At 38.0% G+C, this 25557-nt stretch overlaps 1 protein-coding gene across 1 annotated transcript in view; it reads right to left on the reverse strand.

The window, feature by feature from the left end:
• The window catches only part of myo10 (myosin X), a 60836-nt gene that overhangs the window by 10084 nt on the left and 25195 nt on the right, over positions 1 to 25557 (reverse strand). The window contains exons 5-29 of the mRNA XM_073855463.1: positions 22618 to 22755; positions 22400 to 22524; positions 21057 to 21070; positions 20858 to 20942; positions 18375 to 18478; positions 17827 to 17956; positions 17548 to 17666; positions 15481 to 15627; positions 15288 to 15388; positions 15090 to 15156; positions 14909 to 15001; positions 14361 to 14429; positions 10588 to 10670; positions 10390 to 10498; positions 9842 to 9922; positions 7042 to 7166; positions 6781 to 6895; positions 5785 to 5891; positions 5471 to 5698; positions 4573 to 4609; positions 2956 to 3849; positions 2748 to 2865; positions 1090 to 1333; positions 183 to 278; positions 9 to 102 (exon numbers count right to left, since the gene is read on the reverse strand). Of these exons, the coding sequence (XP_073711564.1) occupies positions 9 to 102; positions 183 to 278; positions 1090 to 1333; positions 2748 to 2865; positions 2956 to 3849; positions 4573 to 4609; positions 5471 to 5698; positions 5785 to 5891; positions 6781 to 6895; positions 7042 to 7166; positions 9842 to 9922; positions 10390 to 10498; positions 10588 to 10670; positions 14361 to 14429; positions 14909 to 15001; positions 15090 to 15156; positions 15288 to 15388; positions 15481 to 15627; positions 17548 to 17666; positions 17827 to 17956; positions 18375 to 18478; positions 20858 to 20942; positions 21057 to 21070; positions 22400 to 22524; positions 22618 to 22755 (3523 nt within the window). The remainder of the gene's footprint in view (positions 1 to 8; positions 103 to 182; positions 279 to 1089; positions 1334 to 2747; positions 2866 to 2955; positions 3850 to 4572; positions 4610 to 5470; positions 5699 to 5784; positions 5892 to 6780; positions 6896 to 7041; positions 7167 to 9841; positions 9923 to 10389; positions 10499 to 10587; positions 10671 to 14360; positions 14430 to 14908; positions 15002 to 15089; positions 15157 to 15287; positions 15389 to 15480; positions 15628 to 17547; positions 17667 to 17826; positions 17957 to 18374; positions 18479 to 20857; positions 20943 to 21056; positions 21071 to 22399; positions 22525 to 22617; positions 22756 to 25557) is intronic.

A 25557-nucleotide genomic window follows, 5' to 3' on the forward strand; every position in this document is an offset into this window, starting at 1 on the left:
TAACTTACGACAGCGTTTTGAGGATTCGCTTGTTCGTCGTGCATCTCTCGTATTTCCTGTTCTGTAGACGTGTGCACCTGACTCAACACGCTGAACCAATGACTGCACATCAAACAGAGACGGATCCATTTAGCAATTTTATCCATCAGTACTAAGCGTCAAATGTGCAATGAAACACTCACCTGGCATCCTCTGCTGTTTCTGCGATGAGGTGGTATGTTCTCGACGGCATTACGATGTCTAGCCCGTTTTCTTTCCCTGTTACATCAATAATCTCTCTAGAACCACAACGAGAGAGAAAGAAAGAGAGACAAACATAAAAACACAATGTGATAGATTAATAAACGAAATAGAATAAGGAGTTAAAGGCGGGGTGCATGATTTTTGAAAAACACTTTGGAAAAGAGAGTCGAGCCGACCATAGATATGTATATAAAGGCTAGATGGCTCGTCCGCGCTGCTGGCCAATTGAGTGCAACGTCCGCATTTTGGCGGCCATCTTACGACAGGGCGCTCGCTCACTCGTAGCATTGAGTTTTAATGATGCAGGTATTTTTAAATGACCATAACTTGCTTAATTTTTTACCGATTTTCAAACGGTTTGGTTTGTTATAAACGTCAAAGATGTACCTATGACACTGCATACCTATACTAAAAATAAAAAATAAATTCATGAAACATGTTAAAGCATCCAGAATTATAGCCACGTTAATAACGTTTGTAAAAACCCAAACCGTTTGAAAATCGGTAGAAAATTGAGCAAGTTATGGTCATTTAAAAGCACCTGCACCATTAAACTCAACGCCACGAGTGAGCCAGCGCCCCGTCGCAAGATGGCCGCCAGGTGATGCCGTTAGGGACTCCGCCTTGAGCCATCTAGCCTTTATATACATATCTATGGAGCCGACTACCAAAACACACTTGCAGCCAATCAACAGTAAAGGGCGTGTTTACTAACAGACATTGTTGCCTGGGATTCTATTGGGGTAGGTGCGTGTTTGTTTAGGTGATTTCAAATGTCAACATTGACTTTCAGAGATCATGCATCCCGCCTTTAAGCGAGAGTTTTATCACTTGCAAAGATCTTACTTGGCTTCGTGCATGTCCAGCATGCCTTTCATCCTCTCCTCTGTGTCATTCTCATAGTAAATGAGTTTGCTCTGTCGCAGGACGAACCAGCGGCGTCTCCAGTTGCGTCGTGAGAGAGTGGATGAGCCCCCGCCCTTCTTCATCAACCAGCCCTGTTTGAGAGCCTCCTGTCTGCTCCGGAACCACAGAAAGGTTTCATCCTTTAACACACACCAGCGACGTTTCCAGGAGTTCAACAGGCCACCTTTAATGTACAAGTGACTTTGAAGCAACATGTACAAAGTATTCTGAAAAATGTCTTTCACTTCATGCTAAAATTTTTTAATCTGCTGCCCGTGAAGTGTCATTTTCTATGTCCAAACGTAGTTATCAGTGATGCGCGGGTTAATCCAAAATGAGTGGGTGCCTGCGGTCACGAGAAATGTTGGGGGTTATGCATTACAAGTAATGTGCATTACGTAATAATATTACGCATTACTTTTTATATGTACACATTAATATTTGAGTTACTTTTTTAAAAAAGTAATGGAAGTTACTTTTCATTTTAATTCATTTGATTAAAAAAATTATGTACTAAATTAAACTGAATGTAGTCACATAGAATATTGCACTCTATGCGTGCACGCCTGTGTGGGAACAGTTTGAGTCAGAAACTTTTTTTCTGACATTTTTGTAATGAACCATTCAAATTCTGAATGCAGAACTATAAAAACACATGCAAGGCCTGAAAGAGTAATGCAAAAGTAACTAAAAAGTAATGTAAGCATTACTTGCCATGAAAAGTAACTAAATAATGCAATTAGTTACTTTTTTTGGAAGTAACATAATATTGTAACGCATTACTTTTAAAAGTAACTTTCCCCAACACTGGTTACGAGTCATACAAAAATATTTTTAATGATAATCGGGTAGCGGTCGGTTGGGTCGCTTGAAATAAAGATGCCAATTAACTATTTTAAACAATTACTACTTAAAAAAAAGCGGGCCAGGAAGCGGGTCGGGTGAAATATATGTATATATATATTTGTGCGGTCTGAGTTGCAGGCGGGTTAGTTGAAAACGTCAGTCGGGTGTGGGTTGTTTATACATTGACCCGTGCATCACTGGTAGTTATGAAAATTATGCATATTTTATGTTTAAATGAGCAATATTAACTCTTTTTACAGTCAGCGGGGTTTTTTTTAGTTGCGCGCCAGCATTTTTATGACTTTCACAAGTTGAATGCCTTCCAGATTTCTTTTCTTTAAAAATGTAAAAATACAATATATAAAACAACAACAAAAAAAATGTGTTCTCTTTTATCACCTCTCAAATATGGCTAAATTTTGAGCAAAAAGCTGAGATAATTGCATTTTTGTAAAAAAAACTTTTGTTAGAAATCAGGGGCAGAACGATGATCAAAACATACACAGAGTTTTTACTGTTTTTGGATCAGTGGATGCTTCAGTGTTTTATAAGTTGGGTAAGAGCGCCATCTAGTGAATAACAGCGGAAATATGCATTGTCGTAAAAACTCTTCATTGGCATGGAAGCGTTTTCTCTTAATTGATTAAATAACTCTGGAAAGAGTTAATAGTGATGGTTGCCCAAATAAACGGCACAAATTAATAACAAATAAATCAAAAAAGCACTGAGAAATTAGTTGAAGGGTTTTTTACCTTTAATATAAAGGAAACTGTGGAAGTAGGGGAGAGTAACACAGCTATAGACAGAATCACGCCGGTAAGATTCATCATCGGTGTCAAACCGATCGAAATCATCTTCACTGTCTTCAAACTAAAAGAGATCAGGACACAAAGTCAACAATTACAACAAATGCATAAGTATGTGTGTGTTTTAAATTTTTTTAAAGTGTTTGAAACTCACTGAAGATTGTTGCCCTTCTGAGCTAAAGCGATACGCCCCTGAACTAACACTGGTGCTGGTTGCAAAGGAGCCGCGTTGGTCACGTGACCAGGGGTCGTTGTGGGGAGGAAGGCTGGGAGGTCGCATGATAAGCCCACCTTCACCATCATAATCATCTGCATCATAATCAGAGTCTTCATCAGGTGGGATTAGCTCCGCCTCCTCTTCCTGCACCATGTGAGAATAGCCGGAGCCACTAGAAGGTGGACCGTAAAAGGCTATGTTGAGCGGGGGAGGAGGTGGGGGCATGCGATCGTTGGCGTAAGGATCCTCCTCTGATGAATCGTCGCTGGTGCGGATACCGCTAGTGCGCTGGCCATCCGAGTGACCGTGCTCGCTGGGGTTCGGAGAGTCTTTAAATCCATCCTCCTCCACGCCAAGCCCTTCGTCCACCTCTTCCTCTTCCTCACCTCTGCTTCCTCCCTGTGGTGAGCCGCCCGGCCCCACCAGCGAGCTCTCTATGTTGCGGACACACTCATCGATCTCGTCAAAGTTCAGCGAGGTGAGGAACTGCTGCGCGGCCTTGCAAGCTTCTTCCTCCAGTCTGCGCAGCTCCTGATCGCGCAGCCACTGCAGACGCTGCAGCGACTGCGCAGTCAGGCTCTGCTCCTGAGCCTCTTTTTGTCGCCGGAGACCTTCTATTTCACGTTCTAGACGTAAGATCTCCTCCACCTGGGTTGCCTGGTTCGTCTCGTTCTCAAACACAGCGTCAAGCACCTCCTCCACCAATGAATTCTCTGCTATAGGGCCACACTCAGATGGGACGTCTTCTGGTGGGATAACGTCTGGTGGTATTGGATCGCGAGATAAACTCTTTATGCGAATCTCCTCCTCTAATCTTCGTGCCTCCTCTTCCTACAAGAGGGCAAAAAAGACGCTGTTACACCCAACATGCAACTTAAATATAATTTGATTAGGCAGACTCCTGGAACAGTCAATGTCATTTATATGTGATGTCATTAGACATATAAACCTGTGGATCCCAACTTTTTTCCCACCATGAAATCAAAACTGACAATTTTTATTTTTTAACGGAATATCTGTGTTCATTATAAACAATTTATACATGTGGGTCATTGTTTTTTATAAATGCACGTGCCCTCATAAATTTGAATTAAATCTAAAAATGTACTTTCTGATCCTTCTCTGATGACGTCAGTTAGACAGCTTGGGCGGAGCATCCGTTAACTCTGCCCCCCAACTGTCAGTCTGCTGCGAGTTCCATTTCTAAATGAAATGCATACTTTTCTATGTCCAATCAATTCGTAGTGGAAAACACAAGCCGCACCCCCTACTTTCCTCATACGGAAATCGATTGTGACTTCCAGTTCTCTGTGACTTTAAGGCCCCACATTGTCCACATCAATATTAAAGGCCCCCTTACTCACAATTTATAACTTCAATTTTCTTACTTACTAGAAATATTTATACTTGTATAAAAAAAGAAATAACTTTGTTTTAGTTTATTTTAATGTGAATTTTGTCATTTTAAATAATTTTATCCATTTATTTCATGGCCCCGGACCCTCTGCTGTATAATTTGGTGTTTGGCTGTTTTAAAAACAAAATTTTACTAACTCGTGCTTGGATCTCCAGCTCCAACCGCTGTCTCTCTCTGTAAAACAGACAACATCACAAGAACATTAGAAACTTCACCTCAAAATAAACACACAAAGATTCTACTAAAAAGGTAAAAGGTATTTTAACAACTTTTATCAACTTTAACATGAGCTTTTACCATGATTATGGTGTTGCTAGCTCCATGCAATAATTAGTCCCTCCAGAAAAACGCGATTATGCGATCGCATGATTTAATGCATAATCAGCCAATGTCTGCATATTTATGTGGCTGCCACATATTTTAAATACACTGCACTTTCGTCGTATAAATTGCAGATTACTGCACGCAAAATATGCGGGGCTTGCATGATTTCATAATCCCCGCATTTTTGCAGCAAAAAGTCACATATGAGCCACAGCCATGAGAACGTTATGAAGTGATGTAATTACGCAACGTGAACATCAATGAAAAGCTGAAAAAGCTGCAAACAGTTTTTGCAAGTTCCTGCAGTTTTTGCAAGTACCCCCAAATTCATTGCATAAAATTGCATAAATATACTGCATATTCCATCGCATTTTTTAAGAAAAGTTGTCGCAAGTTCAAGGATTTTTGTCAGCAACAATCACAAAAACTTGTTTTTTTCTAGTAGGACTGAATAAAACATGCAACATGCATTTTACAAAAAAGCTGCAAACAGTTTTTGCAAGTTCCCGCAATTTTTGCAAGTTCACACAATTTCTTTGAATAAAATTGCATAAATATCCCACATATTCCATCGCATTTTTTAAGAAAACGTGCCGCAAGATCAAGGATTTTTGCCCGCAACAATCACCAAAAACTCTGCGTTTTTCTAGAAGGACTGAATAAAACATGCAACATGCATTTTACAAAAAATAAAATAAAATGCCAACCCACCTCTCTAGTGCCTCCTGTTCTGCTTTTCGTCTCTTCTGTTCTTCTTCTTCTCTCCTCCTCTTCTCCTCCAGGAGGAGTGCGTAAAGTCGCCGTGCCCTTTGACCTCTGAGCCTCTTCTGTAGGGTGATGGTGGCCCATCGCATCATAAGGAAACGCCGGCGCCAATACAGTGCACGGTAGTTTTTCTGAACGACCACAATGCACTGCAGTAGACGCCTGTACTGTGTCCTAAAGCCACCAGAAGGCAAAGAGATTGAGTAAGTGTTTGTGTGTGTGTTTGTAGTAACAGGCGTGTGATGTATGTGCATGTTTACCGTGCTCTGTAGCCCAGTATGTGAGCTTGGATAATAGATGCCGCTTTGAGCACTTCTTTTTCTCTCTGCTTCTCCAACCGAAGCTCCAAACTTTCTTTTAAAAACGCCTATAAAAACAAACAAATCAAAAGCCATCACTCACACCAGAACCATCAATCACAACTAATCGATTGAATAAAACCAGCTAGTAATTATTAAAGTATATCTTTTAAAGACATAGTTCACCCAAAACTGAAAATTTTGTCATCATTTACTCACTCTCATGTTGTTACAAACCTGTATTTGTTCTGATGAACACAAAGCAAGATATTTTGAGGAATGTTTGTAACTAAACCGATCAGATTATTTTTTCCTACTACTGAAGTCAATGGGGCCTCTGATCGGTTTGTGCACTACATATGTACTCTATGTACTTAAAGGGGACACTCCACTTTTATAAAATATGCTAATTTTCCAGCTCCCCTAGAGTTAAACATTTGATTTTTACCGTTTTGGAATCCATTCAGCTGATGGTCTGGCGCTACCACTTTTAGCATAGCTTAGCACAATCCATTGAATCTGATTAGACCATTAGCATCGTGCTAAAAAATAACCAAAGAGTTTCGATATTTTTCCCATTTAAAACTATAGAGTATAGTTCCTAGCCATATCTGCCTAGAAAATCTTAGCTTTTAATTTTCTGTCGATCTTAGTGCACAATGTAACTACAGAAGAGTCAAGTTTTAAATAGGAAAAATATTGAAACTCTTATTTCTTATTTTTAAGTGCGATGCTAATGGTCTAATCAGATTCAATGGATTATGCTAAGCTATGCTAAAAGTGGTAGCACCAGACACGGAGATCAGCTGAATGGATTCCAAAACGGTAAGAATCAAATGTTTAACTTTAGGGGAGCTGGAAACTGCAAATTTTTTTAAAAAGTGGAGTGTCCCTTATTTATGTAGCATTAAGAAAAGAAATCTTAAATAACAGTATAGTTTTGAAACTTAGTCTCACTTTGGTTTTTCCCAGCTGCCATTCAACCCCGCTGTTGTCATAGAGCTGCAGCAAGAGCTGGCACCGCCCCCTGAGGTCATCTGACAAAGCCACGCCCCTCATCAACACATAATACCTAACAAACAAAGCGTTTGATCGTTACAAATTAAAAAATGAATCAAGTCACTAAAAAAGATGACCTGCCATTATCCATACGATACTTTGAAATGGTCAAGAAGCAACATATGAGTTTATAATGTTTGGGGTAAAATGTGGACCAACCTGGAGCAGAAATCCTTGAAAGTTCTACGAACCGGAAAACCGGAACGTCTGATTTTAACGGTCTCCAACATCCCAGAATATCTCAGCTGGTTGAGAACTACAGAATGCTCAAACTGATTGGGCATCTGAAAGAAAAAGAGATTGAATTTGAAAGTCCTACATTTAAATTGGCTGAAATAATTTTAGTTTCAAATATAGAGGGATTAATTTGACTTGATTTATTCTTCAAAACACTAAATGGGCCATTATCACCCCCTCTCCCCATGACCTCTGACCCCGTGTGGGGGTGAGGTCGGAAACGGGGCGCTGTGATCCCCGCTTCTAAATGTCATCTATGTAGATGTAGCGATGAAGCGAAACGACTGACGAATGAAAGTGAGATGAAGAGATGAGATCTGAATGAGCTCTGTGAGAGCGAGGTCAATACAAACACACACACGCAGTCATTCAGTATTTTCAGAGCCAAATTTACATACTGATACATGCAGCAAACCAGACACGATCAATGTCAGTGTGTGTATTTCATAGGGGGATGCCTGCTGGTTTAGGACTTAATAAGAGTCGATATAAAGTCTCTTTTATCCTCTCCTGAAAGCATATTTCACAATGCTCAAACAAACACTTAAAATATTTACTGATTAAAGATTAATACTTGTGTTCAATCATTTCTCTCCCTTCCTAGAAGACGAAAAGACAGTTTAAAAACTCTAATACTCTCATAAATCACCTATGTGAAAATTAAGGTTATTTATGATGGTAATAAACACGCTTCATACAAATAATCACAACAACAGCAGAAATTCAAAGCTCTGGAAAAACTCTCAGCATCTGTCTAAACATCCCTGTACTTTAAAAACAATGTTTCTTTACTCATTTCTGTACAACACACTCCCAACCAGCTAACTAATTGTTAGTTAAGTTTAGTAATATTCTTATAATAGCTATATTATCAATATAAAAGCTCTTACTGTACAGAGACACGTCGGTTTTCATCTCATGACTGCATGTCCACAACAAGCGGCAGATCAACTGGTCAATTCACACACACACACCCCTAATCTCCTCCCTCTCATTCACACACTGCTGGTTACCATGGTGATCAGAGCCATGCTGGGCTAATTTGTGCACAGAGGGGGGAGGGGGGTGTTGGAGGGAAATGCATTATGGGTAAAAAGGGGCAAAAGCCAGCCCAGCTGTTTACATTCAAATAAAGTAAAGAAAAAGAGAGGGAGGGACGAACAGAGTGACAGACAGAGACAGAGAATGTGATTTTTGAAAGAATTAATATTCAATATTTACTATGCTATATATTAGCTATGTATGTATGTGTTTATGCTTAAAGCATCTATCTCTCTGCCTGTCTATCTATCTATCTATCCAACCATCCATCCAATCCATTTGCCCAGCAGTCTGTCTGTCTGTATGCTTGTATGTCTGTCTAGCCGTCTATCTATCCATCTATCTACCCATCGTTCGCCCATCAACCCATCTATCCATCCATCCATCTATCTACTGCATCTATCTATCCGTCCAACTATCTCTCCATCCACCCATCAATCCATCCGTCTATCAACGTCTCTCTTCATCTCTCTCTCTCATAATCCATCTGTCCATCTCTCAACCATCCGTCCATCTGTCCACCCATCCATCGATCTATCTCTCTGTCTATCCATCCATCCATCTCTCTATCTATCCATCCATTCATCTCTCTGTCTATCCATCCATCTTTCTGTCTATCCATCTATCCATCCATCCATCCATCCATCCGTCTATCTGTTTATCCGTCTACCCATCTACCCATCTATCTCTCCACGTCTCTCTTCATCTCTCTCTCCCCATCTTTCTATCTCTCCATCTATCTGTGCATCTGTCCACCCATCCATCTGCCTGTCTCTGTCCGTCTGTCTCTCTCTCCATTTATCGATCTATCTCTCCGTCTATCCATCTATCTCTCCGTCTATCCATCTATCCATCCATCCATCTATCTACCCATCCATCCATCTCCCTATCTATCCAACCATACATATATCTACTCTATCTATCCATCTACTCTATCTATCCATCCATCCATCCTTCCATCCATCCATCCATCCATCCATCCATCCATCCATCCATCCATCCATCCATCTATCTATCTATCTATCTGTCATCCATCCATCTAATACATCTAAGCACAATTTTATTGCATTTTGAAAGCAAAAGTAGCATGTAATTTAGCACTGATGGTTTCCAAAAAAAACTTTACAGAGACCTCAAACCAGTGAACAAAAAGATACTACACACACACACACAGACACAGACACACACACGCACACGCAGTCTGACATCTGCTGTAGAGTTAAGTGGCAGACCGCTAATTTGCCCCAGGTCTGAATTCAAAAGTGTGTAGGGCGTGTGTCTGTTTCTCTCAAAGGGGTATTATATCTCCACTCTTGGTTTATGATGTCCTATCTCCTTCTGTCACTTCAATGAAAACACACACGCACACACTCGGAGAAATATATACCCATAGACAGAACTGTCAGCCTGTGTGAGGGGTGGGGTAAAAGACGAACATTTGGATACTGTGGTCTTTCCTCCTGGTGACAATAAATTTGGATTCAAAAGAGTGAATCACTCAAACACTCAAGTGTGTGTGCGTGTGTATAAAGCCTGAGGTATATTTTGTTTTTCCGCCTGCCGATACATCTTGTGCACAGTTGGGTACGAAGCTGATGCAAAACCTGAAGTAATATTAAAAACTGAAGTAACCTGAGGTGAAACCAAACAGTTTGTTGAATCATGTTTGTGTGACACATACCTTGTTGTTGTTGGGTTTAATGCAGCGCACAAAGAATGGATTGGATGTACTCAGGTTGGACATTAGGGAGTGCAATGAATTCTGGGTAAACAAAAACAAAATCATCACATATAGTTTTTATGAAACCTAATATTAGAAATGTTTGTACCTAATGCACTTAATATTCGAATGAACCAATGATTAAAGTTTATCACAAATACAGTGAATATACACAAGACAACATTTATGGGGGATCTAAACCTTTCATAAAAGTTGTCACAAAACAATACCCATTCTTTCATTCTTTACAACTTTAATTAACTTTTTAAATCCACTTCAAATGTTGACTAGTGTACATTCAGTTTGAATGCACCAGACTGCAGATATAAAGTAGTTTTTATTAATCGAGTAAATAAGAGCACTTATTCGGCACAATTAAATCAATTGCACATATATATGCACGTTACAAGACCTTGAGCCATCTTGAACCTATTTGAACATACAGTTTAGTGTTATAGAGTAATATTTACCTTTTAAATGTAGAAAATTATCATTATAAGAGTTTTTACCTTAAACTGGGAGCTAACAGTAGGTCGGCGATACTTTGATCCGCACTTCACTGTGTCCTGCCCCGTCCAAGTGTTGACTCTCTCAAAGAGATCATACACAAAATCCAACCTGATGAAACAGGAGCGTGTGAACACGTCGTCACAGAAAGCAGTTACACAACTGCACACAAATGCATGCAGACTAACATGCGCACACACCTGCTTTCCCTGAGTAAGTTGAGAATATCATCTCTGAACGTGTCTCTGTTCTTCTCCAGGATCCCTCGTACGTCATATACAACCTGCAAACAAAACCAGGAAGTGGATTAGAGACCAGTATCCAGTAACAACGATGCTGGCTACGTTTATATATCCACTATATATCCAGTACATATCAGACCTAATTTAAAGGGATAGTTCACTTTAAAATGAAAATTCTGTCATCATTTACTCATCCTCATGTTGTTCTAAACCTGTATGAATTTCTTTTTTTCTGATGAACACAAAAGAAGATATTTTGAGAAACGATGGTAAACACACAGCAGATAGAGACCAATGACTTCCATAGTAGGAAAAAATTATTTTGGAAGTATTGTGATAAATGATGAAGAAAATATTTTGATAAACGATGGTTAGCACACAGTTGACGGTACCCATTAAATTCCATCATTTTTATTCCTACTATGGAAGTCAATAGACACTATATGCTGTGTGTTTACAATAATTACTTAAAACATCTTCTTTTGTATTCATCAGAAAAAAGAAATTCATACATGTTTAGAACAACATGAGGATTGTGAACTATCCCTTTAATAAGAGAGAGATATTATATGTGAATAGGCTACACTGGTTTTTCCTTTTTTCAAAACAAACCTTTACTTCATGGAAATCCATTCTTGTTTAGCAACTATACACATTTTAATGTGCACAACATGCAAATTGTGCATACTGTACCATTATACAAGCAAAATTGAAAATTTAGGTCTGAACTTGATATGAAACATGTCACTGGATTTAACCCTTGACCACAAACCAGTCATAAGTTTCCATTGCATAGTACCCCACTGTTTGGTTTGGGTCAGGTCAGCTTGCTTACTTTTCCACTGAGTGCAGTACATAGTACCCAATACTTATTTTAGTACCACCTTGGTTGGGGTTCCAAGCGACCCGAGTTGATAACCAAAACGTGATGCGAAAACACTGTAGATCACTGATTGGTCTGAGAGAATCGTCACTACTAGCGCCATCGCTATAATGTAAGATTACCTTCATGCTTGCGCTGTTTCAAGTAAACCTGTTGTTATCTGCTTTGCTGTAAGTTCCCAAACTCCCTTTTAGCGATGAAAAACATCCACAGGTTGAGAGTCAGGAATACCATAACAGTTTTTTTTCCAGACTTGCAGTTTGTGGCAGCACATTCGTGACGCGCACGTCCGCATATTTGCTTAAATGCAACTTTAATGGTCGACTGATGCCACAGGTGTCTGTACAGAAACGTCACGTGAGACCGAGGAAGTGATAAACGCGATGTGCAAACTTCTATTTGTGGTGGTCAATTTAGATTTTGTAGCGGATTGAGAAATAAATGAATGTATGGGAATGTACAACTCTCTTACTTGTATGATGTCACAGCAGTAGGCAGCGCAAATATAACGGCACGGCTATAATCCCTCCCTCTGCGAAGTGATACTAAACTCGATGGAAAAGCTAACCAAGCCAAAGAGAGGTGAGGTCACCCGACCTGACCCGACCTGACACAAACCAACTGTGGGGTACTATGCAATGGAAAAGCGCCATTTGTAGCAATAGCCAACAATACATTGTATGGGTCAAAATATCGATTTTTTAAATGCCAAAAATCATTAGAATATTAAGATCATGTTTAACTCTTTCCCCGCCATTGACGATATATCTCGTCAATCAAGAGAAAACGCTTCCCCGCCAATGACGAGTATTTCTGTCTTTCCGCAATACCGCTATTACCCTTCCGCAACTTTTTAAAACCAGAAGTATTGCTCTGGCCTATGGCAAGCTGCTGCATGTCCGTGTCTGTTTTAAAGATCGCTCTGAATGGGATCTCTATGAAAAGTCCGTCACAAAAATGGAATTATCTCTGCTTTTTGCTCAAAATGTGGTGTTTTTGCAGAAACCTACCCATATTCAAAAGCTGATTACAAAAGAACTACTGAAGGTAGGATTAAACGTTTTTTTTTGTTTGAAAGCAGAGGGTCTGTTCTTTCATTTGGTATATTGTATGTTTATATATTTGAAGAAGAACATTTTCTGGAAGGCATTAAACTTTTGTGAAAATCATGAAAAACGCTGGCGCTGGCTGGCAACTTTTTTAAAAAACGCTGGCGGTGAAAGAGTTAATAAAAATATTTTGTAAATGTCCTATTGCAAATAATTTTTTTAGAAAGTATTTACTATTAGTAATTTGTGTTGCTAAGGACTTCATTTGGACAACTTTAAAGGGGAGGTTTAATGCTATTTTAATGCATTCTGACTTATTAACACAGTTTAAGAGTTGTAGTCTTCATGCTAAACATAAGCAAAGTGTCAAAAAAGCAGTTGAGCTTGTAACAGAGTATTTCTGAGCCAAACTCACGCCTCCTTTTTCCTACAAGTTTCGGAAAGTTTTTTTCAAATGAGGGTATCCGTTACGACTGATTGACCCCATATTCCTTTTATGGGCCTTTACCACCAGAAAAGCACGCCTGCCCTGCACGTCAAGTGAGAGCGAGAACGCGCATTAGCATTGCTACGTCGAGTACAAGTCACCGGTATCACTGCACAGCACGCGACAACTTTGTTTTAGCAAGATAGTTCGACAAAAGAAGTGTGCTTTGGATGTAAGAAGAAGAAAACCTTATTTAGCTTAGACAACAGTGGATGCAGTTCGTTTTTCCCAGACAGCAACGTAATTGCGAATGAGTTTGTTTGTTGCCTGGCTGTATTTCAGAGAGGACTGCTTTACAAACAAGGCTCAGTTTGACGCCGGATTTTTCAACTATTGGAGCGGTCAAAACTTTAAAAGACCCCGTTTAGGAGTCACAACCATAAACGTAAGTAATTCAAAATCGCACGTGTTTTGTTTGCAATCACGCATACGTGCATGTAATGTAAACAACACCAACAACAGCACTTTGTACTGCATTTACAACATTTACACCTTTTAAAACAGGCAAATGCGGTTAAAAACTGGATTATGTTGCTTTTTTATTAAAATAGCGGATAAACAAGCAAGGATTTATTATCTGATAGAGACGTCCTGCTGTAATCGTTGCTGCTATTGTTCCTGTTCATCCATTACTGACTAAGTATCCGATTCTGGATCATATTTATAATATAAGGCTGGTTATTAAAAAAAAAAAAAATTCAGTTTGATTTCCATCTATGTCGGCTGTAAATCCAAAAGTAGTATGCGAAGCTGCGCGTACTCGTAACTCTTCAGCTCCGCCCACCGCACGCCTTCAAGTGTTCAACCTTTTACGCCAAAAATCGGAAAGGCTGTTTTCTCTTTTATAAATCTGACTAAACGAAAGACTCTTTGGACATATGAATGATGAAATACTACTCTATATGTAAGCAAGATTAACATTAGATTGGCAAAAATGTCTTGTGTTATGTCAGCTTTAATGGTTTAGTGCACCCTTAAATTCCAGATTTTCAAATAGTTGTATCTCGACCAAATATTGTCAGATCCTAACAAACCATACATTAATGGATAGCTTATTTATGTCGCCATGGTCACAAAAGATCAAACTATCCTTTCAAAGAAATGGTTATTAATTAGATGCTGCTTTAATTGAAGGCAATGTGAAATTATAAAGTTAATATATAATTTAAAGTCTAATATTATTTTTCTAAAGTGTCTGTGGTAACTGTATCTTTAAATCCAAATCATCAAATTCTAAATCATGCAATAAAATACAGCATATTCCTGTAAACACCATCAATTCAGATTAAACACAGTGGCCAATGTACTGTACCTCTCCTGCGTAGTGCTTGATGCCAAACTGATGAACTGCAACACGGGGTTTAACATAAAACTGATTCCTCTACAGAGACATAGAAAGAAAACATATCACTGACTGCTATTAAAGGAACAGTATGTAAGAAATTTATATCAATTAATCATAAAATGGCCCTAATATGTCACTAGACATTAAGAAATCATTTTCATTTCAAATACTTATATCACTGACAACAGTGGTCCGGCCAGGATATTGTCACTTAAAAAGTGGAGTTGCAGCCCTCAATTGACGTTTATGTTGTCATTTTGTGTATTGGCCACCAGTTGTGTGATTGCAGTACCAGTTTTAGCCACACGTTTTGTGATTGCAGTTCCAGTTTTGGCCACAATCCTACATACTGTTCCTTTAAAGCTCCCAAACATCCAAGAGGTCAGTCGTGAATTACTGTTTTTTTAATGACTGGTTCTTAAAATGTCACACTTGCTTAAATACTTGTTCACATGCTATGGTCTATAACTGGTGCCTTTCAAAGAAATGATAATGTGTGTGTTTGTGAGACGTACAGAATGCTGACTATGGAGTTTTTCCAGCAGTGTGTCATCTGTGCCTTTAGGAAAATGACTTTCCTCATTTATGAGAGCCAGCAGACCCAACTTCTGCAGAGAACATAAATGCACAAACAGGCTCAGATGTGAAACAACCGAATGTAGACGGTGTTGCATTTACACTTTTATACGTCTTTACCTTTTCTATAAGATCAAGGCACTCTCCATTGTCCATCCAGTTGACATCATCCCAGACCAGTCCTTCTCTGTGATCAAATACAAACACAGGAAATAAAAATTACGGATAAGATCAATAGTCTAGTTTAGGTGTGTTAAGCACAAGCAGGTGTGTTGACGTTGGTGATGTGCTGAGTTTGCAGTACTAAAGATGACTAACTTGTTGTACTCAAGTTGTTCCAGGGAGAAAATGTGCTTATTGAAATACTCCTGCAGTTTTTCATTTGCATAGTTAATGTTGAACTGCTCAAACCGGTTCACCTGAGAGAATGAAACGCAACAGATGGGAAGTTACATTACAAATGCACGCGAAGACAAAACCTGAGTATGAAACGGGCCAGCAGAAATCTCACCTCAAAGTTCTCAAAGCCGAAGATGTCGAGGATGCCGATGGATCTGAAGTCTTCAATACCGTTGATACGGGTGTTTAATTTACGAATGATCCAAGCGAAACACTGAGAATAGAGAGCCATCGCCATAGAGTCCCTGGAGTCCACCGCCTGTAAAACACACACGTATTTTACATTTGTTTTCACAAACTAAGAATACACACAGTCATCAAAAACATCATAGAAAATCATGCTTGATATCGCATTTGGGATCATACATCATCTATTGAAATGTTTATAAAATAATATACACAATTGTTTGTGCTTGCGGTGCTAGCACTGAAAAAAATTATTAGTTGGTTCAACTTAAAAAAGTGAGATACCTGGCTGTCTAAAAATCCAGATAATTTACTCAACACAATGTAATCCAAACTGTTGATGTCTTTCTTTGTTCAGTCGAGAATAAATTATGTTTTTTGAGGAAAACATTCTAGGATTTTTCTCATTTTAAAGGACTTTAATGGACACCAACAAGTAACAGTTTTAATGCAGTTTAAATTTGCAGTTTCAAGGGACTCTAAACGATACCAAACGAGGCATAAAAAAAACACTTTTTACCTCCGGTCCTGTGATGCGCCAGCGCGACCTCACGTAATTGCATAATGACGTCGAAAGGTCATGTGTTACATATATGAAACGCACATTTGCGAACCATTTTAAACAATAAACTGACACAAAGACATTAATTTGTATCATTCGACATACAACAACATCGGAATGGTCCTCTTTCTCCACACTTGTAAACACCGGGGCGTAGTTTCGTTACGTCATCCGTGACCTCTTGATGTGACAATGTATTACGTGAGGTCGCGCTGGCGTGTCACAGGACCAGAGGAAGACGAGAAGTTGTGGTTTAAAAGTGTATATTTTTTATTTTTCTTGCCAAAAATGACAATCGTTTCGCTAGATAAGACCCTTATGCCTCGTTTAAGATCGTTAAAAGTCCTTTGAAATTTTAAACTGCATTAAGTTTTGGGATCCATTAAAGTCCATTAAAATGAGAAAAATCCTGGAATGTTTTCCCCAAAAAACATCATTTCTTCTTGACATGGTGGTGAGTAAATTATCTGGATTTTTTTTTAAGAAAATGAACTAATCCTTTAAGTTAATTCAACTTAAAAATGTTAGTTAACTCAAAAAAATGTGCAAAACTATATTTTTAGGTTAAATTAACTCAAAATTTTAAGGCAACAAGGTAACTTACTTTTTTAAGTTAAACCAACTTTGTGTAAGTGTTCACTCAGGGACGATTGTGGTAACTTGATAACTAGAGGGGTTTTATTAAAGGATTACTCCACTTTCATAAAACTTTCATGTCGCATGCGAAACTACCGCTCCAGTGTTTACAAGTGTGGAGAAAGAGGACCTTTCTTGTGTTGTTGTATGTAAACTGATACTAATTAATGTCTTTGTGTCAGTTTATTGTTTAAAATGGTCCACAAGTGTGCATTTCATATATGTAACACATGACCTTTCGATGTGATTATGTAATACATAAGGTCGCGCTAGTGCATCACATGGCTAATGCAAGACAAGAAGTTGTGGTTTAAAAGTACCTTTTTTGTGAAAATGATAATCATTCCGTTAGATAAGACCCTTATGCCTCGTTTGGGATCGTTTAGATCCCCATTGAAACTGCAATTTTCAAATGCATTAAAACTGTAAACTGTTGAGGTCCAATAACGTTCATTATATGGAGAAAAATCCTGAAATGTTAACCTCAAAAGATTTCTTCTCGACTGAACAAAAAAAACCATAAACGTTTTGGATGACATGGGAGTGTGTAAATTATCGCAATTTTTTTATTTTATTCGAAGTAATCCTTTAAGGGAAGGCAGTTACTCACAAAGTCCCCTAGAGGGAAGGAGAGGTTCGGTTGTGTATTTGGATTTGGCAAATTTTGTAAAGTTTGCTTTGCACTATATCCAAAATCTTCAAGGACATCCTGTTAAAATGCTCTATTTCTTTTAAATTCAGTTATAATATATTGTGTTTAAATAGGATAACTTAACAATTTAAACAATATATCACCTGCTCTACAGTAAGAGGTGTGCTGATCTCTTCTCCTCTGAGGATCATGGATTTGTGAGTCAAAACTTCAGCAAACTGGGCACAATCCAACCCCAAGAGATCTGCAGATTTACTGAGAGCTACAGAGACAGATGTTCAGGTCAGTTTTATTACAATACAACATACAGCGGCCATTACTGGAAGCATAGAAGAGTGATAAACAGAGAAATGAGGCAATAAAAAAATCAAAGAAGCAATAAACATAAACAGTAAAGAAAGAATGCAAAAGGGCATCCATACCTGTTTTAGAGCAAACCTGAGCTCCACCCGCAGTTAAAAACTCAATGTTCCCCACATGCAAAATTCCTGACAAGAGCTTCAACACCTCCTTGATGTTTTCTTCCCCAAACTGCATCGTTCTCAGAGCGTTCTGACACACAACACACAGTAAACAAGTGAATAAATAACAAGAACCGTTAAATTACATTGTAAAACAATATTTGATTATTACAAACACATGTAGTTTTGCAACTGTAATAACCAGTACTAAGGCAAATAAAAATGTAATGGTGCAATAATTGTTTATGATAAGCAATGTAATAATTTGTTAATCATTTGTGACCCAGTCTGTGAAAACTCAGCTAGAGTATTGTACTGCTTTCTTCTTTAATATTGAATGAATAATGTCATGATTAAAATCAAACTTTGATGCTCCAGATCTCATAATGAGATTTTAAAGCAGGATTACACAGACAGGGTCACATTTTTGTTTGGGTGTAGAAAAGCTCGTGCTGTACAGTAGTCACAGTAATGTAAACGAATGTGTTGTTGTGTTGTGACTGTCTCACCAGCACTTCCTGAAAAGTCTCAGAGTCATCGATGGCTTTGTCCTTCATACATCCTGACTGAGCCAGATAATGAAAGTTCTCAGGAGGTGAGAGCGAAAACGCCTCTGTGAGAAAACCAGTATGAGAGAGAGACCTTAAACAAACTGATACCGTGTAACAAACAGGACTGAATCACTGTGACCTTCTAAAGAGGAAACTTTATATTAAACACAAAATTGCCCTGTTTCTTTTGCAGACAAAATGTGAGAAAAATATGAGGCAAAAGTACAAAATGTAACATTTTATTTACTAGGGACGCACCGAATATTCGGTCACCGAAAGACTTTTATCACGAAACAATACGGCCGAAATCCTGTGATGACGCAAACAGTAATCGTGACCTGCACGTGCTTGTCTGAAGCAACATGTCTGCGGTGTGGACCTATTTCAGTATCCCTGTGTCTCAATTAGTTCCCTAGCTCCCGAGGTCGTGAATCAGTACGGATCACGGTTGGCTCGCATGCGATTCGCGGATTAATATGCAAATTTAAGTAGGGAAAGTTTATCATTTGCACGTGTTTCAAAGGCTTGAAAATGTTAGCATTCAAGTGATTTTAAACTGTTTAACAGCAAAAAGGCACTAAAGTGAGCTGCTTTCTGTACGTAAAGACCTATGGCACAGACGCTGATGCGGGTGAATGTGTCCGGTCCGGCTCCAGTCAGACGTGATCATCCCTATGCCCTTCAAAAAACAAAACTCTTGATGTGTAAACTTTAGAAAGAGTTGTACTACTGTTTCTTAAACTGTAGTCTATTAAAATACATTTGGTGAATAGAGCAATGAAAAACAACGTAATGTTTTTATATGGAGTGACTGTTTATGCTGCGCTGTTTGGAATTCGCCCATTGTCTGTGCGTGCGCGTGGGTTTAAGTGCACTCAGTAGTGCATACACGGAGACGCGTTTAAAAATTTTGTTCTTGACAGGGGACATACAAACAAAATGATCTCCACAGTATTCTTTTTCTTATAAAAACATTTGTTTATGTCTTAAATGTATGTATTACAGTAAGAAACCAGTCTGTGCTTATTTGGTCTTAAAGAGACAGTAACCTCAATTAACCTTATTAAGTCTGTGTCATTAATGTTAATCAAACAACCCAAGACAAAAAGAAAATCACTTGTGTAGCTCTAAAAAAATGTATTCGTACAATAAAGACAGTGTTATTATTTATTTAATTCGATTTCTGTACCTAATGCTAATTTCAGACCTTACTTAATGTGCAACTTTGTTCTTTTTTATAAATGTTTGTAATTTCTTTATTTGTTATTAGATTTTTCCCACCTTTTTTGCTGATCAGAAAAATAATCTGATCCGTGCCTCGAAAACTGTAATGTGATCCAAACGTGAGTTTTGTGATCTGTCACACCTCTAGTTAAGTGACTAACAGTCATAGCTATAAATGCAATGGTACTAATAATTGGAATAATTTCTTTCGGTGTTTCAGTTTTCGGCCTTGGATTTCTCTTTTTCCCTTTCGGCCACGAATTTTCATTTCGGTGCATCCCTATTATTTACATTTGATTGTGTTTCAACACATACATGCTTTACCAACAAAGATCAACAACTTTCTATCCTGACTTATGTGTGCAGTCACCAAATGCAAGACTTCTTATGCTTTAATGCTTTTGATTTCTCAACAATTAATGCATCAGTACACAGTTCCTTACTTAATATGTCAATCAATTGTCTCAATATGCTCCCACTAGAAAAAAAAATTAAAATACAAAGGTGTTGATCCATCCAGGTGTTGTTAAATTGTGTATGTTAAACACATTCTGTACTTTTGTCTCATATTCATATATGAAGAGTTTCGTTGCAAAACGAGATAACCACCGTTTTGTTATATATATATATATATATATATAAATGCACACCAAATGCACACTGTACACTCCTAAACATGCTGGGTTAGTGTTAAACCAGCATTGGGGCAAAAAGGGATAACCCCAACCCTATTGGGTTGTAATAACCCAGTTGTCCCCAAACTGGGGGGCGCGAGATGGTGCCGGGGGACCCCAGCTTATGACATGTTATAAAAACATTGCTTTATCATAAGTTATGTGTAATCAAACCTCAGAAAAATATAGCTACCACCAACAGCACTACATTGCATTATTTAATATGTTTTGTTTAATTCAATGATTGTTTTATGACATGCATTTCTTTGGGGGTGGGGGTTGGGAGGAAATGTACCCTATACAAAGGGGGCCGCAATCAAAAATTTGAGAATCACTGTAATAACCTATGCTTTGTTGTTTTAACCCATTGTTGGGTCAAATATAAACCTTTTCTGGGTTAATTTAACCCAACGGCTGGGTTTGTCACTTTTTTTGACCCAACTATGGCTTTACAATAACCCATCATATTTAATTGTATATGAGCGTACATGAAAATGGAGAATCTGTGGACAATGGAGAGGCTGACAAACAGTGCAAACTTACCCTTCTGCTCAGCGCTGGTTCCAGCCAACAGAGCGTAAAATATGTGAAAATTTCTTTCACCGGGATTCTGACGGACAACTCGATTCTGACATAAACACAGAGAGACAATATAAATGTAAAGTCTGTAACAAATACATGATCAGTGGCCTACATTAAAGAACAAAAGAAAAATGACGCATGCAAAAGAAGAGAAACTCACCTTTTCTAAAAGATCTGAGTGTTGAAAATAAAAAGTCAAGGAAATTTATGCACACAAATACAGTTTTTAAAACACTAAAATATGTACACACACAATGTATAATCTTAAGGATTTTCACTACTTCACTTCCTTCAGTATTCAATACTAAGGTTTATCTCATGGTAAAACATTAAAATCTACATGCATGTTACACGTCTGTTCATGGTATTATTGCATTCTCAATTTTCTTATATAAATTTATCTTCTTTTTAAGAGCCATGAAAAGGGAAAGGGTTTATACTGCTTTGGTAAAAACAATTTTAAGGAGGACAATAAAAATGTGCAATAATGCCATATAATCTACACTATATGCACGCTGTACATTTAATTTTATTTATTCAATAATATTTTATTTTCTTGATTTCTGATAACTTTATTTTCATGTGAAGCTGCTTTGAAAGCTGTAACTGTAAAAATGTGCTATAGTTGAGTTGATCACTCTATAATCTGTTGGATGTATCTAATAAAATCTTTTGGAGACACAATATATAATACAGTATATGTCCTGTATGTGTGCTTAAAGAATCAATTATGTGCCTGTGCTTCAGTTCCTGAGGGGGTCGCTAGTCACAACCACCACATACACACACACAAAAAAAACTTTCTTACTTAGTATTTTTGTCCTGTTTTTAGTAAAAATATTTAAAAATTCTTAAATTAAGATGTATTTTCTTGATGAGCAAAATTACCTAAGAAAATAAGTCTAGTTTTCAGACAAAAAAAATAAACAATTTAAGTAAATTTGTGCTTAAAACAAGCAAAATATCTGCCAATGGGGTAAGAAAAAAAGTCTTAAAATAAAAGTTTTCTTAAACACTTAATTTAGGCAAAATTTTCACACCCCACTGGCAGATATTTTTGCTTGTTTTAAGCAAAAATTTACTTAAACTGTTCATTCTTTGTCTAAAAACTAGACTTTTTTCATTTTTTCTCCTCAAGAAAATACATCTTGATTTAAGAATTTTTAGATATTTCTACTGAAAACAAGACAAAAATACTAAGTTAGAAAGTCATTTTAGACAGCTTATAACCCAGCTGCTTTACTGATTTGAAGACAAAACATAGACCATGGTAAAGACTGATGATGAAATCTTAAAAAACAATTATTGTTTCCATGCTGTCCCAGTCTGACTTTTGCTGGTCTAACAGGTGAACCAGAAAACCTCAGTTGGAAAAGCTGATTATACACAATAATATAATTTTTTTTCTGGGGAGCAGCACCTGTGATCCAACATAAACTAAAATGCAGAAAATAAAACACATGCACAAATAAACACATTCATGCATATCTCAGTGGAGGATACAGTCTGTGATTTTTCCCCCCTGGATGTTTCCTTGCTGGCTGAAATGAAGCTGGATAAATTTCCCAAAGCGACTAGAATTGTTATTATGAACCGTTTTAGCATTCCCAAAAGCCTCCATGATAGGACTGCAAACATTGAGAAACACACAGAGACAGATTAGCATGTGTAATTATTTATTTCCTTTAATCGTACAACGTTGTATAATGTATAATATGTACCTGCTCTCCAGAATGGCCTTTTCTACATAAGATGATGCAGTCTTTTTGGTTGAGAGCTCCACGCTCTGCTGACTCATGGCAGACAGAAAGCGCAGGATCATCTTTGTGCTCTCCGTTTTACCCGCTCCACTTTCTCCACTATAACACAGACAGAAAACATCAGCGTTGACTGTGAGTTCAGCTGAATGAGTTGTAATTGGCTGATGTGGCCAGCAGAAGGCAGACAGAGCTACACTCATTCAGTCTGTCTTCAGTAATTCAGCAATGAGGATTTAGTAAGTTTTGACATGCCAAAATAAGGTTATCATTACCCAGATATTAAACTACATTATTGACGAATCATTGTTTTCTTCGCATGTGTAAGTCACTGTGGATAAAAGCATCTGCTAAGTGCCTTAAGTATAAATTATATATACAGGAGCTGCGAAAAAAGTTTTTCAGCGATTTCAGGCCGCACTTAAAATAACAAACTACAGAGCCCATTTGCGTTTTTAGTAGATGCATGAACACAGTCCTAGTAAAGTAACCACTGACACAATTTACATCCCATTACTGTGAAAATGATCCACTAACATGGCAACCAACAAAGTGTCAATTGATAATTTTGAAATCATTTTAATCTATTTTGTTTTTTAAAAATTACTTTTAGTAAATAAGATCTTGTGCTGCTATCCTTATTTGTGACCCTGGACTACAAATAAGGGTAAATTATTTGGAATTTGAGATTTATACATCATCTGAAAGTTAAAATAAGCTTTTTATTGATGTATGGTTTGTTATGATTAGACAATATTTAGCCAAAATGTTGTGAAAAATCGCAAAAGTTGTCCTAAGCTACTGCATCCACTCACAAAAAATAAAGTTTTGATATATTTAGGGTAGGAAATGTACAGAATATCTTAACTGTGGGTTCACACCAGTCGCGCTTGAGGCGTCAAATTCGCGTCTAGTTTGCCATCTGAACATTTTGGGGCAGTTTCCCGGACAGGGACCAGACCAGTTCAAGACTAAAATAAATGTAAGGGTTGTCCAAACTGAAAACAACTTGAACCGACATATCTCAAAATACATCAGTGCCATTTGTTTTGCCTGAAAATGCACAATAGTAATGTTTTTAGTAAGGCATGGTTGTTAAAACTAGTTATATTTCCTGATTAAACGAAGGTGTAGTCCTGGCTTAAAGGAATAGTCTACTCATTTTCAATATTAAAATATGTTATTACCTTAACTAAGAATTGTTGATACATCCCTCTATCATCTGTGTGCGTGCACGTAAGCGCTGGAGCGCGCTGCAACGCTTCGATAGCATTTAGCTTAGCCCCATTCATTCAATGGTACCATTTAGAGATAAAGTTAGAAGTGACCAAACACATCAACGTTTTTCCTATTTAAGACGAGTAGTTATACGAGCAAGTTTGGTGGTACAAAATAAAACGTAGCGCTTTTCTAAGCGGATTTAAAAGAGGAGCTACATTTTATGGCGTAATAGCACTTTTGGGAGCACTTCGACTCGGCGCAGTAACACCCTCCCTCTACCATTATGAGAGGGAGGAGGGGAGCGGACTTTTCAGGCGAGTCGAAGTACTCCCAAAAGTGCTATTAAGCCATAAAATATAGTTCTTCTTTTAAATCCGCGTAGAAAAGCGCTACGTTTTATTTTGTACCACCAAACTTGCTCGTATAACTACTCGTCTTAAATAGGAAAAACGTTGATGTGTTTGGTCACTTCTAACTTTATCTCTAAATGGTACCATTGAATGAATGGGGCTAAGCTAAATGCTATCGAAGCGTTGCAGCGCGCTCCAGCGCCCACGCGCACGCACACAGACGACAGAGGGATGCATCAACAATTCTTAGTTAAGGTAATAACATATTTTAATATTGAAAATGAGTAGACTATTCCTTTAAGCTAATCTCTGTCCAGAAAACCACCCCTTTGAGTTTACTCGCTTTATTCGCGCATGAAAGCCGCGCATGAAATTCAAGTCATCGAGGCATTCACGCAGAAATTAGCGTCATGGGAGGGGCTTCTGCGACTAAGCTCGTTTCCTGTAATCACGTCACTACTAGAGCAAGCTCCTGATTGGTTAACGTGGCGCGTTTTTCCGCCAAAGTTCAAATTTTTCAACTCGTGCGTTTCCTGCGCCAACGCTCAATTCACGCAAACTAGACAGGCGAATGAGGCAGAATTGCGTCTACTGTGCCGCTCTAAACGCTTAATTTGCGCCGCGAGACCTCCAGATGCGCGTCAACACGTCTTCACATTGACTTAACATTGAAATCACTCGCGCTACGTACACACCACATCGCGTTACTCGCTCTAGATTACTCGCAAGATTTAATTTTGTGTCATGCGGATTTTTCGCTCGAGTTGAATATTTTCAACTTGGGTGAAGACACGTTAGAGGCGAATAGCGCGTTTTCATGGGAAACGCACAGCCCATATCACGTCATTCGCATTGCCCCACGCGAGGACGCGTCTGATCCAGTCTTTGCATTGACTTTGTAAGTAATCTACTCGCGCAAAACGTTGAACTCGCATTTGGACATGATCTTTATATCCTAATGGTTATATTATATCTTTATATCCTAATGTTTTCCTGCATTTATTATTGTAAAGCTGCTTTGAAATAATTTTGCAATTATGAAAAGCGCTATATAAATACATTTGAATAAAATTGAATTTTTGGCATAAAAAAATTATAATTTTGACCCATACAATGTATTTTTGGCTATTTCTACAATATACCCGTGCACATTTATCCTTATAAAAGACTGCTATGGCTTATTTAGTTGAATGACTTTTATATTTTTACTGGTGTTCAAATACTAACAATAAAGATATACATTTTAGTCTATGTTATATACATCAGTGTTCATTCACATTTTGTGTCTGTGCAAAGCTCTCCTAAATGTTTGCGTCATACCGGTTCCCATTGT

The sequence above is a fragment of the Misgurnus anguillicaudatus genome, chromosome 2 (genome assembly GCF_027580225.2).
Source record: "Misgurnus anguillicaudatus chromosome 2, ASM2758022v2, whole genome shotgun sequence".
Taxonomy (NCBI): domain Eukaryota; kingdom Metazoa; phylum Chordata; class Actinopteri; order Cypriniformes; family Cobitidae; genus Misgurnus; species Misgurnus anguillicaudatus.